General features: G+C 58.8%; 1 protein-coding gene across 1 annotated transcript in view; it reads right to left on the minus strand.

Annotated features, from left to right (window-relative positions):
• GBA2 (glucosylceramidase beta 2) overlaps nt 1-12,936 on the minus strand; it is a 40,422-nt gene that overhangs the window by 7,135 nt on the left and 20,351 nt on the right. Inside the window, exons 7-15 of the mRNA XM_067543537.1 lie at nt 5,550-5,703; nt 4,503-4,628; nt 3,507-3,691; nt 3,086-3,190; nt 2,331-2,438; nt 1,916-2,067; nt 1,628-1,734; nt 443-585; nt 59-174 (exon numbers count right to left, since the gene is read on the minus strand). Of these exons, the coding sequence (XP_067399638.1) occupies nt 59-174; nt 443-585; nt 1,628-1,734; nt 1,916-2,067; nt 2,331-2,438; nt 3,086-3,190; nt 3,507-3,691; nt 4,503-4,628; nt 5,550-5,703 (1,196 nt within the window). The remainder of the gene's footprint in view (nt 1-58; nt 175-442; nt 586-1,627; nt 1,735-1,915; nt 2,068-2,330; nt 2,439-3,085; nt 3,191-3,506; nt 3,692-4,502; nt 4,629-5,549; nt 5,704-12,936) is intronic.

Genomic DNA, 12,936 nt, shown 5'->3' on the forward strand with positions numbered 1-12,936 from the left:
CCAGCCCCTGCCCAGCAGCAGCCGCTCTCCCTCCCATGGGCGACGACAAACCCCTCACCTCAAACTCCCCGTGGCCCAAGCCGCTGGCCCGGAGGAACCACTGCCCGGCGCACTGGTCGGACATGACGGTGCTGGAGAAGGGGCCCCCGCTGCTGTCGTAGTTGTAGTATTTCCCTGGAGTGGGGACAAGAGAGAGTCATCTAGCCAGTCACGCACCTGCCTCTGAGCCCTGCGGGACCCCTCATCACACCCATGGGCCTCCCCCCAGGGACACCATGCAGCCCCATCGGGTGGGGGTCATCACTGCCTGAGGGGCGCACGTCGAGGCAACACAAACGCCCGCGTCCCAGCGTGGGAGATGGAGCCAACGCCCCAGGCAGAGGCGGGTCAGCGCAGCACCCGGCTGGGGCCAGCTGGGACCAGCCACCCTGCCCATACCCACCGTTCCAAAGCAGCCTCTCGAACGCCCGCGTGCCCTTCTTTAGGATGGTGCTGTATTTCTGCAGGACCTCGCCGTCACCCAGAATCCCCGCCACCTTGCACATCATGCAGACCGCTGCCAGCCACAGGCTGCCACAGTACGCGCTGCCAAAGCAGAGGAGACGGGTTTTGGCACGAGCCGTGGACGTCTCAGCCACGTCAGCCCCACAGCTCCGGCGCTAGCGATGGGCACATTATGAGCCCCGAGAGAGACAGGGGCTGCACGTCCCCACCTCTCCCCGCCGGGTTGTGCCCCTCCCCTCCCAGAGAGCACAGGCCCCTGACTTGTGCCTTCAGCCCCACGGGGGGCTGGCCTAGCAGCTGCAAGGCACAGAGACCCCTGCCCTGCCCATGGAAACGCCAGCGCCTGCGGCACAGCAAGGGGCAGGCAGCAGACACGTACACCTGGCCACACAGGGAGCGAAGGCAGGAGAGGGATGGGGACACCCAAGCTGGGGCTGAGTCAGCTGGCAAAGCACAAAGGGTTCTGGAGCAGCCAGAGAACGGCTACAGCCCGTCAGCCAGAAGAGAGAGTCAAGAGGAACACCGCTGCCGTCTGCAGAGAGGCCAGGCCAGGCCAGACAGGGCTCCCTGCCGGGGTCTCGGCAGAGGGGCAGCGCTCAGTGGTGGAGTGGCTGCCCTTGGTACGTTCCAGCCACCCAGCAGCTCTTACCGGGTGTGTTTTTAGGGGTTCAGCAACTCAGCACAAACCCCCAGATCCCAACTACCTGCTCAGGGCGATACCAGAAATGAGGGGTTGTGAACCCCCCACCGGGCTGGACAGCTGATGCCGATCAACACCCTATGCCCTGGGTAGGTGCCTGCCCCGGGCAGAGCCGGTCTCTGCTGGGCAGTGGCTCTGAAGTGCTGCCCTGCAGCAGGGAGCTCTAGCACGGAGTGGTGCAGTCTGAGCCAGCACCTGAACGGAGCCGCTCGTGCTGGAGCAGGCCCGCCAGGAGTAACCTACCACAACGGCTCTGATAACGCCCTGGTGCCCCCAGCCTGCACCGAGACCCAGCAGCCCCCAGCACACCGGCTAGCCCTGCCCGCCGCCCTACCTCTGGCTCCTGCCCTATCCCGCTGATCCCCGGCCTGTTCCCCCACTCCTGGTCCGTGCCGCTTGCCTGCCCTGCCCTGCCCCGCTCACCTAGCTCCCGTTGCCACCCAGGCATCGTACGTCTGATCAGCAAAGCCAGAGTTTTCAATGAGCCCGTCATCGTCTGTGTCAAATTTCAGCTCTGAGTCCATCACAGCCTGTGGGGAGAGACAAGGCATGAGACCTTCACCCCGGCCCCTCGGCTTCCCGCCCACGCACTGCCCCATGGAGACCGCTCTCTGCCGGGCGCTCAGCCGCCCCTCAGGCCTGGGCTCCCTCTGCTCTGCTCCCAAGCGGAGGCCGGGCTGAGCTGGGCGCCCCGGGGGGCCCTCGCTGTACCTGGCAGACGGGCCACATGTCCTGCAGGTAGGCGGCGTCCTGCGTCAGGTGGTAGTCGCGATACACCTGCAGCACGAACTTCAGGTTCAGGTCCTTCCAGCCGGCCGTGTCGTGTATCAGGTAGGCATTGACCCGCTGCCACGGCTCGTCCTCTGCGCAGGGAGACAGCGGCTCACGGTCGCCCTGCCTACAGGGCTGTTCTGGTCACCCCCCCCCCGGCCACGCCCCCCCGCAGCGAGCCCCCGGTCCCCCCCACAGCGAGCCCCCCCCGCGCCCCACCCCCTCCCCCCACACCGAGCCCCCGGCCCCCCCCACAGCAAGCACCCCCCGTGCCCCACCCCCTCCCCCCGCAGCGAGCCCCCGGCCCCGTGTTGGCCCCTGGGGCGCCCCAGCCGCACACCGCGCGAGACCGTACCGGGTTCCCCGATGTCGTGGGGCACCACATTCGGCAGCTTCACCCAGGCCGTCTGCCCGTTCATCAGGTAGAGCCGGGGCTGTGTGTCCTCGTTCAGCACCGCGGCAGCTGGGGGCACAGCTCAGTGAGCAGCCAGGACTCTCCCGCGCCCGCAGGGGCGAGCCCCCCCTTATCCCTGCAGCAGAGGGGGGGCCTGGCGCCAGGTGGGGGTGTTCGCGGCCAGGCTGCCCCCGGGGGAAGGTCTGACAAACCACCAGGCTGGGGCCGGTCTCGCGTCAGAAGGGGAGAGCAGCCAGCTCTGACCGTAGCAGCCCAGGACCCCCTCGACCCTGCCCTGCCCTGGTGCAGCAAAAACCACCCCGGGCCCACAGCTGGGGTCGCCCGGCCCGAGCAGCACAGTCCTAGCGGCTCCCGCGGCTCCCTCCCCTCCCTGCCGCCCCGGGCAGGGGCTGAGCTCTGGCTGCCCTCAGGTCCCTTCGGGAGCATCCCCAGCTCCGGGAGTCACAGCAGCCTCCAGGCAGGGAGTCGGGGCCCGTAACCGGCTTTCGGTTTTCCGGGAGCAGCAATGCGGCAGAGCTGCGCCCCCCGGCAGTGCGGCAGGCAGCCCGCGGCGGGGGAGGCAGGGCAGCGCCTGGGGCTGCAGGGAGGCGGGAGGCAGAGGGTACTAGAGCAGCCCCCCCATGGCAGTGGAGCAGATTCCCCCCCAGAGAGGCAGGGGCTCAGCGACAGGCTGCCAGGCGGGGCCGGGCGCTCACCGATGTCGTACTGCAGGCTGATCTCCAGCTTGGGCCACAGCATGGCGAGGGCGAAGGAGGCGTAGAAGTGCACGTCGTAGGTGTTGTACATCCGGTACTCCTGGCCTGCAAGCCCAGCACAGAGTGAGGGGGCAGACCCGCCGGGGGGGCCGCAGGGGGATGGGCCCTGCCCCGGCACTGGAGCCAGGAACAGCCCCTGCCGGGGTGCGAGGGGTGAGGCAGCGCCCGTGGCCTGGCTGAGGGGGCACGGGCCGTACCGTGCCAGGCACAGCCCCCAGTGGACTCCATTGCCCCATCCCCCTGCCCCAGGGAAGTGGGGGGGAGCGAGGCCGCCCCAGAGGGTGAAGCGCCCCTTCCCCGGGGCTCCCCAGGAGGGGTAAGCGGGGACCAGCGCCCTGCGGCTCTCAGCCCTGCACTTTACCTTCCAAGTAAGCAAACCTTCCGTACTCCCGCAGGACCGGGAAGAGCTGGGTCAGCCCAGCCCCGGCGGGGCCCTGCACGTCCTCCGCACAGGCCTCCGGGGGCAGCTCCAGCCACAGGGTCCCGCCGTCCGCCAGGAAGTAGAGCTCGTTGAAGAGGGCCGACTTGTACCAGGGCGGCAGCTGGCTGCGGGTGACAGGGAGGCTCAGCCAGCACGGCCTGGAGACAGCCGGGGGGCCCGAGGGAATACATCGCCTCTGTGCATCCTCCTGCACGGAGACACAGCCCGGCCTCGTGGCCAGGAGCAGGAGAAGCCAGACCCGAGAAGGACCCCCACACTCGGGACACGGGGGCCGGGGGGCTGCAGGGCAGCTTATTCACACACCTGCCCACCCGCCCCTCGCCTCCCCTGCTGGGGAGAGGGCAGACGGCCGAGGGGAGGACAGACTCTGTGCTGAGGGAGACGCTCACACCCAGGAGCGACTGGCCCCTCCGGCTCCCTGGGTCCTTCCAGGGGCTAAGCTCCAGGCGCTGCTCCTCGAACAGCAGCAGCGAGCCCCTGGGGAGAGCGACGGAGACACTCCGCACAGAGCTCTGCACCACGGCTCTGGCCTGAGGGAATCTGCGGGGAGAGGAGCGGCCCCGCAGCCCAGCACCTGCCCTCAGACAGGCACAGGGGCTCACCCACTGGGGAGTGGGGACGGGACCCCCGCCCGTGACAGGCTCTGAAAGGAGACCCCCCTGCACAGGGGAGCAGGCAGCGAGACACCCACCCCTGCACACACAGGAGCGACACGCTCGCCACCCGCGTTCCAGGAGCAGGGTACACCTGTGGGGTGCAGGAGCTCTCCACAGAGCCACCAGGCTGGCAGGAGGCCAAACCCGCCCAAAAGCGACTCTGCCGACTTGTGGTAACAGCAGCAGCGTCTTAATTCCACCCGCGCCTCTGCTCCCCTCGGCCCCACGCGACGCAACGCCCCAGCAGGCAGCGCTCTACCTGCTCTCCAAGATGGGTCTCTGCCAGGCCTCGATCTTCTCCTCCCACTGCTCGTAGTGCGTGAGCGCGTAGTGGGAGAGGGCAGGGCACGCGTCCCCTCCGCTGCCGAAATAGCGCGTGTACCGCCTGCCGGAGAGAGAGGTTACTGGGCGCAGGCCTGCAGGAGGCAGCCAGCTGCCACCGGTCCCGCTGTCCACACTGAGCGTGGGAGAGCACGCTGCCCGCCCAGCCAGCACGCAGCTCCGGGCCAGGAACCTCCCGGGCACCTTCTACAGGGAACCCTCTGCCCTCCCCCAGGGCAGGGGCCCTGCCGGCGCTCCTCCTTCCTCTGCAGTGCCGTACAGAAAGGCGAAACGCTCCAGGACTCTGCAGAAAGGGCATCAATGACAGCCAGAAACTGCCCTTCCCCGGGCTGGGCGCAGGCTGTCACGCTGCGGCCACTGCCGGTCACCCAGGTGCAGCTCTCCCGGCAGGACTCCCAGCTCTCCCGGCGTCCCGGGCACAGCTGGGAAAGGAGCAGCCTCTGCAGCTGGCCTGGCTGAGGGGCGCTGGGGCTGAGCAACCAGGTGGGCAATGTCACATTACAAGCAGCCCCTTGTACTCCTCCAGTCGGAGCTCCTGCACCCGGCCCAGGGCCAGAGCCTCTAGAGAGGCGCCCAGCCTCCAGGCAACGGGGATCCCCTGGTCGTGGCCCAGGTTCAGCCCTGGGCAATGAAGGAAAGGTGCCCGGAGATGCAGCAGGCGGCTGGGCAGACACTCCTCAGCAGGCACCGCTCCTCCTTGCTCTGACCGGCGGGGGCTCAGCCCTGTCCCCGGGTCTCAGGACCAGGCTGGGGTGGAGGGAAGCGGGAAGGACATTAGTGTAGAGGGCCTGGCGAGGGGCTGGGGCAGGGGGGCTGGGCCACGATAACCAAGGAGGAGGCATCGGAGGAGGTGACGGGTCCACGCCGAGTGCTGGAGAGGGAAGGCCGGGCACACAGCACACTCCGCTCAGTCTGGTGGGCGGGTAGCCTGGCCTGGCAGCACAAAGGGGATCTGGGCACCCACCTGAGATGCAACTTCTCCTTGGAGCCAAAGTGAATGCGTGGCATATCCCAGGCCAGGCCCAGCTCCAGCGTCCTGTGTCCCCGGGCCGGCACTGTGCAGCTGGCGCATACGGCGGCTGCAGTCACCTCCCCCTTCTCTGTGAGGCTGCTCTTACCTGTCAGGTAGGAAATGGACACGGTGAGCAATCCGGGACTCTCAGCCACCCTGACGAGCGTCCCGGACATGCAGCCAGCCCCCTCCCCCCCGTCCTGCGGGCTCAGACAAGGAGCGAGGCTAGTCAAGACTCAGCACTCTGTGCCTTTGACCAGTTCATAACAGTCCAGAGAAACGGTTTCTAAACACCTCCAGAGGCGAGCCGGGAGGATCCCGGCAATTACAGGCCAATAAGCTTAACCTCAGTACCAGGCAAACTGGATTAAACCATAGTAAAAACAATGATCAGACACAGATAAATACAATCTGTTGGAGAGGAGTCAACACAGCTTTTAAAAGTGGAAATCATGCCTCATCCATCTACTAGAATTCTCTGAGGGTGTCAACAAGCAGGTGGACAAGGGTGATCCAGTGGATATAGTGTACTTGGACTTTCAAAAGCCTGGGACAAGATCCCTCACCAAAGGCTCTTAAGCAGAGTAAGCTGTCATGGGATAAGAGGGAAGGTCCTCTCCTGAATCAGTGACTGAGTAAAAGATGGGAAACAAGGGGTAGGAATAAATGGTCAGTTTTCAGAATGGAGAGAGGTGAATAGTGATGCCCCCTGGGGTCTGTCCTGGGACCAGCGCTGTTCAACATATTCATAAATGATCTGGGAAAGGGGGTAAACAGGGAGGTGGCAAACTTTGCAGACAACATTACTCAAGATAGTTAAGTCCAAAGCTGAGTGTGAAGAGTTACAAAGGGATCTCACTAAACTGGTGAGTGGGCAACAAAAAGGCAGGTGAAATTCAATGCTGATAAATGCAGAGTAATGCACAATGGAAAATATAATCCCAGCTATACATAGAAAATGATGGGGTCCAAGTAGGCTGTTACTGCTCCTTATAGAGATCTTGGAGTCACTGTGAAAGCTCTTGGAAAACATCCACTCAATGTGCAGTGGCAGTCAAAAATGCTAACAATGTTAGGAACCATTAGAAAGTGTCAAAAATATGACCAAAAATACCATAAAGCCACTACATGCCCACACCTTGAATCCTGTGTAGAGTTCAAAAGAAGATGTTAGAATTGGAAGAGGTAGAGAGAAGGGCAACAACAAAGATGAGGGGTATGGAACAGCTTCCATACGAGGAGAGATTAGAAAAGAAACGATGGGGGGGAGGCGGGGCATATGCATGTGGTGGGAAGGAGCCCAGGGCTAACCCGTCTGCTCTCAGTTCTAGCACATTTATGTACCAGTCTTCCTTTGTCTCTCCAGTCTCTCCCCACCAGTTCACTGAGATGCTCTCCCCATCCTGTCATGGATGCATCTGAAGTGAATGCCAGTGCAGGCAAGGAGGCATCAAGACACTCCTGTCTGAGTCCGAGTCCAAGTCCACCGCAGCAAAGATATCAGAATCTTTCTGGAATACGAATTCTTTGGAACACGCAGTCCTTGTTCAGGCTGTAAGGTGGCCTCGTTGTGAGTCTGGGACTGGGTGTGACGTATGTTGCTGGTGCCATGGGACCCAGCAATTTCAGATCAATAACCCCCTTCTGGACAGGATTTCTGATACAATATTTGTACTATAGTCTGAAGGTTCTAAAATCTGCCTGCCTCGGAGTAGGAAAGCGCTGCTCTCTCTAGGACAAAATGCTCTGAACAGGGGATGGACAAGACTTTTTCACCTTTATTAACAGACGTAAATTGTGAAACAGGCCTAGAGCAGAGATCCCTTATTCAGAAACCAATTGTCCAAAAACAGGAAACAAACTCCTTGGCATCTTCGAAAAGCCGCTACCCCAGAGAGAGACTTTGTTGAGACTTTGGGCACCACTGCAGGGATAGATGCTGGTATTGGAAGTGCGCTTGTTCAACAGCAAACTGCAGGTACTTGCAATGGGTTGATCTCATCACAGTATGAAAACACACATCCTTTTAGATCAAGGGCTGCAACCAATCTTGACTTGAAAAAGTGAGGGGCTAAGAGATGCCAGGGTTACCACTTGGAAACAGAACTTTCTGACATATGCAGAGAGCTTTCTTAGGTCCAATATCTTACAAAGTCCTCCACCCTTCTTCAGTATTCGGAAACATCTTGAATAAAACTCCAGACTCTTGTATTCCTTACAAGCCTCCTCTACTGCCCCTAATTCAAGAGGCTGAATTTCCATTCTTATCATAGTCTTGTGAAGAGGAAAAGGCGAGAAGGGAGGCTGCTGGACAGAGGAAGGGCTGGGAATTGAACAGTATACCATTTTTCTGTAATTTCTAAAGCCCATTATTGTCAACTCATGCATGGAGGAAACAAGAAAGCTAACATTCAAAAAGGGGAAATACAGTTGCATCATTGATTGTTTTACAGATCTCGATCCTCATGTCTGACATTTGCTAGAGAAAAGGAAATTGCAGAATGTCTTGATTTCACGAGCAGCTTAAGCCTTTCTCTGCTGCTGCTGAGAAGTTGCAGGTTGGTGGGGGTGGTGGTACGCTTGTCATCTTTGGGGGCGGTAAGACAGTGAAGGTGATGTTTATGATGTACCTAAAAGTTGGTTCAGAAGTCTTTTCACTGAAAGCCTGAAAAAGACCTAACGGTCTTGCTGCTGATCGTGTACCCTTTATCCTTCCTAAGACGTCTTTAGTTGTGTCACTGAAAAGTCCATCTCCTTCCCATGGGGATTTTCAATCTTAGATTTTGTCTCTGGTGGAAGGGCAGAATCTCTCAGCCATGCATGTCTGCGAAGAGTCAACTGCAGATGCTACTCCCCTTGCTGGTGAGTAACAGACATCAAGTGAAGCTCCTAGTGCATATGTTGCTACTTCCTGCCCTCCGGCATGAACAGATTCACCTGTCGGTTGAACCTCAGGCAAAGAAGGGACCAAGATGCTTTTGCCCTAAACGAAAATGGTAACGAGACACGACCGCTTGGTACTATGCCACTCTCACACTAAGCGAGGCTGAGCAATTTCCTTCCACATGTATCCATTCCTCTCCCACCCTTGTCAGAAGGCAGTAAGTGTGACCGGCTCTCTCCTTCTGTGTGGTGCTGCTGCCAAGACTACTGAAGAGGAGGAAGGGGAGTGTGAAATCATTACAAACCACAGCGGGAACCCACCTCACTTATCAGCTGTGAGTGCCTGACGCTCAAATCCCCCAGAACAGAAAGACTCTTTTTCCAGGGAACGTGAGCGCAGAATGTCAAAGACGGATGGGAAGTTTCGTCTAGGGAAACAGGTGGAAGCTGTAGAGAGAATGCCGCCAACGTACAAGGGCCTGAGATTGTAATGCAGAAACAGTTGCAGTGTAGACGTGCACACCGCCAAAAGGAGTGTGCAGTGCAGTCGCACACTATATGTGAACACACTCTCTTGTTGTGCTGCAAGCCCGAAGGGATGTGATATGCTTATATACAACCAGAAACGTATGACGCACGTGCAGGAGATCTGGAAGACAAAGAACTCTGCTGGTTTTCAGTGTAACGATTGTTGCACTCTAGAAGAAATAGGAACGGTCTGACAAAGGAGGAATATTGAAAGCTATAAAGCAGGGAATTATTAAAAGAAATGGCTTAAAAAGGAGGCGATTCTAATGAAAACGGGGGCTGACACTGAAATACAGGCCTTGAAATGAACCAAAGGTAGAAAGCCTCTGTTAAGAAAAGGACTGAGGAAATTTGTGAGACGCCCACGCCATCTATTGGCTACCAGTGGAAGCAGCAGAGAAGCAGCTGCAATCAGTCGGCAAGCGTCCAGCAGAAAGGAGACGGTGACCCTTGGAATCAGGGTACATAACACGCAGGTTGCTAAGGGGACCTCAAAGCTCAATGAACAGCCTCTCCCTCATGGAGTGTCACAGGACCAAGAGGGGACCGAACCCACGGAGCGGCTGGAGAATGCCCAGTGCCATGGAGACCTGGACCAACCATGCGGACAGGACTCTCCCCCGTTCCAGGGTTAACAGAAGAAGAAGAAGTGGTGAGATTTCATTGCACAGAGCGTATTTCTCCCTCTGCTCCTTAAGGTCAATTACGGAAGGTTCTCTTGGTAAGTCCACGCTCCCTAGGGAGACCTGAAGTGCCCGTATTTCTGATGCTAACTAACGCTAGGTGCTCGCCCTCCTGTGTACGTCCAAGCAAACTGAGCTTTGAACAGTAACTAAGTAATTGCTTTCGATATTATAAACGTCTCCCATTTGGACCGATCTGTTCCCATAGCAGGGCCACGCTCTGAGAAGTGCCTCAATGACAAGGGCGTCGACTCCTTGGAGGAGGGCGATAAATGCATCCGGCACCAAAGAACTGATGATCACAAGTAAATGTTAAAGCAACCTTGGTGATCTGCATCGTCCCTTGCTGCAGCTACGGAATCTCAACCCTCGTCTGACTGTGGCAATTGCCTGCTGGCCTGCATGGGTGTATTCGCCATGTCAGAAAGTATAAGGCCAGACGTGTCCACCAGATCATCTAGTCTGACCTGCACAGCACAGCCCACTGGCTCCACCCACGACCCACACTGAACCCAACTGAAACAAAACCCACGTCTTACAGCCCACAGGAGACAAGGCGATTACCTGCCACAGGCAGAGACCAGGAGGGGCCCAGGGGCCCCAGTGCCCGAGGCCCCCACGATGGCAAGGGAAATGATGAAGTGAGATATTCCCCCATGACCCTGGCAAGTGAGCAGCACCATCATGCTGCAGAGGAAGGTAAAAAACCCAAAGGTCTCTGTCAATCTGACCTAGGGAAAAATTCCTTCCCAACCCCACATATGGCAAATCAGTTCGACCCTGAGCACGTGAGCAAGAACCAGCCAGCCAAGCATCTGAAAAGAGAAAGCTCAGTGCCACGTCGGAGCCTGGGCTCACCCCACCCAGGGTCCCATCTCCAACCCTGACCACCCTTGATGCTTCAGAGGAAGGGGGAACACACACAAAAACAAAACTTCTCCAGAACACGTGGGGTGATGGATCCCTTCCTGACCCCTACAGGTGACTTGCAGAAGCCCTGAAGCATGAAGTTTAGGGACACAAGACAGAAATCAGAAAGGACTTCCAGGGCTGTCAAGCTCTGCCCTGCCATCTCAAGCAATACTTTGCGTTTTACCCTAAACCAGGTATCTGGAGTCAGGAGTCCCTACGAAGCACCACCCCAGACACTAGGGAGTGTGATGCCGTATCCGCTGCATTGATTGCTGGTTGGGGGGAGACTTTGGCCACTCATTTGCCCTTCTCAATGAGGGACTTAAATTCTGTTTACCCTCCAGGAGTGATGCTTGGAACTCCGCCAGTTCAGAGTACGATCTGAAGTCGTACTTGGCCAGTGGAGCTTGGTAGCTGGCAATGCGGAATTGCAGGCCCACTGAAGAATAAACTTTCACCTGATCACATCAAGCTTCTTAGCTGCCTGATGCAGCGGAGTGGTTCTGAAATGTTGTTGTCAGGCGCGCTGCATCGCTGCTTGCACTAGGAGAGGACTGGGTGATGGGTGCGTAAAAAGAAAATCAGTGCCCTTGGCTGGGACAAAGTAGCGTCCCTCAGCATGCTTCGGTGTCGGGGTGCAGGATGCCGGGGCATACCGGACAGCCTGGGCAGGATGAAGGGGTGCATTGTGGATAGGGAGCGCAGTGCGTGAGACCCCGCTGGCTGTAGGATGTCCAGGAATGCATACGGCGTGTGGAAAGGGAGGGAGATGAGCGCCTCACCTGGGGACGATGATGCTGTGGGTCGGAATTGGTGGTGCTGACGATGCCTGGGGTGTGATGACGCCTCGCGGTTCTTCGTACACCGACGGCGGGGCAGTGAAGGCTGGCGACAAGGAGGCAGCAGTGCTCCGTGGCCAAGATTGGCGTCCCAACGGGGCCAACAGGACCGGCACACAGGTTGGTTTGTGTTCGTGGGGGCATTGGAACCACGGCTCCCTGGGCAGTGTGGACATTAGGTGAGCAGGCTGGGCCCGGTTCCGAGGACCATTCAGAGTCTGACGGCCGGCCCGGGAAAGGTGGGGCCGGCTGAGTGGGCGGAGGCGGCGGTGAGGGTAGGTCCTGCCATGAAGTTGCAGGCTGTATGGTAAGTGGTTGATACAGAAGTAGCGGCTCATCCTCTGGTGATGGAGACTGCCCAGACCCAGGCAACCCGTGCTGCTGCGGGGAGCCCTCATGGAGCAGAAGCCGTTCTGCTGTGTGGGTGTGAGGGGAGAAACCCGGCCAGGCACGCGTGGTACTGGGAGTGTACACAGTACCCGGCGTGAGAGGCCAGCCGGAGCCGGCAGCGTGGATGGAGCCGGGAGCTCCGGTAGCTGAGGCAGCAGATGACTCCGGTCGGTCGTGGCAACGCTTGGTTTTCCGCTCCCTTTTAAATGCCTTCTGAGGTGGTGCTGCTGGATCAGTGCGCAACGTCTCGCTCAGCCTGGCATGGCTCGGGGAGGTAACGCTGCGCTTGGAGGGGTCTCTCTCAGGGACCCGCCCTTGTGCCCATGGCTGTGCTTCTCAGGACACAATGGGTTTTTGCCGGCGCCGTTGGTACTGGCGGTGCCACCCTGGCGGGTGAGGTGCTGAGTGCCGGTGAGGCTGGGCGCTCCAGTGGGTCCGTCAGTGCCACCTGCGGGTGCACACGTGGATGCATTGCCTCCTCCATGAAGTGCGTACACACTCCACGTTCTCTGGCCTCACGGGTTCGCAACGGGAAGGATTGGCAGATGGTGCAACGGGAGACAACATGGTTCTCACTGAGACAGTAAAGACAACGCTGGTGCTCACCATCCACTGAGAAGGATCGCAGGCACAAAGCGCAGTTCTGAAACCCGGCTCTCTGGGGCAGAGTCTCCCGCAATGGGTAGGATGCCCCAGACGGGGTAGAACTATGGTAGACCAACTATACGAAGATCTATCGATGAAAACTTACGATTCAAAGAACTATATACAACAACACTTGTTAGGTTTTGTTTTTTTTCGCTACGCAGGTCAAAAAACGAAGAGGAACGGTGTTCCGACTCCAGCCATGCAGCGGTAAGAGAACTGCAGAAGCAGTGACCCGCCGGGTCTCCTGAGACCTCGGACGCACCATGTGACGGATACATGATGCACATGCAGGTTGACAGAGACTACTCCAAATTGTTCTGGCTCTGGCACATGGCGCACAGCACACCCATGTAAGGAATCCACATCGGGGCCAGCACTCGAAGAAGAACATGCGCACGCAGGCGAGATGCTGATGGAAATGAGTGCTCAGAAAGAGAAATGACCACCTCTGAACTG

This window comes from Emydura macquarii, unplaced genomic scaffold (genome assembly GCF_026122565.2).
Source record: "Emydura macquarii macquarii isolate MOO-44397 ecotype Brisbane River unplaced genomic scaffold, CSIRO-AGI_Emac_v2 contig_915, whole genome shotgun sequence".
Taxonomy (NCBI): domain Eukaryota; kingdom Metazoa; phylum Chordata; order Testudines; family Chelidae; genus Emydura; species Emydura macquarii.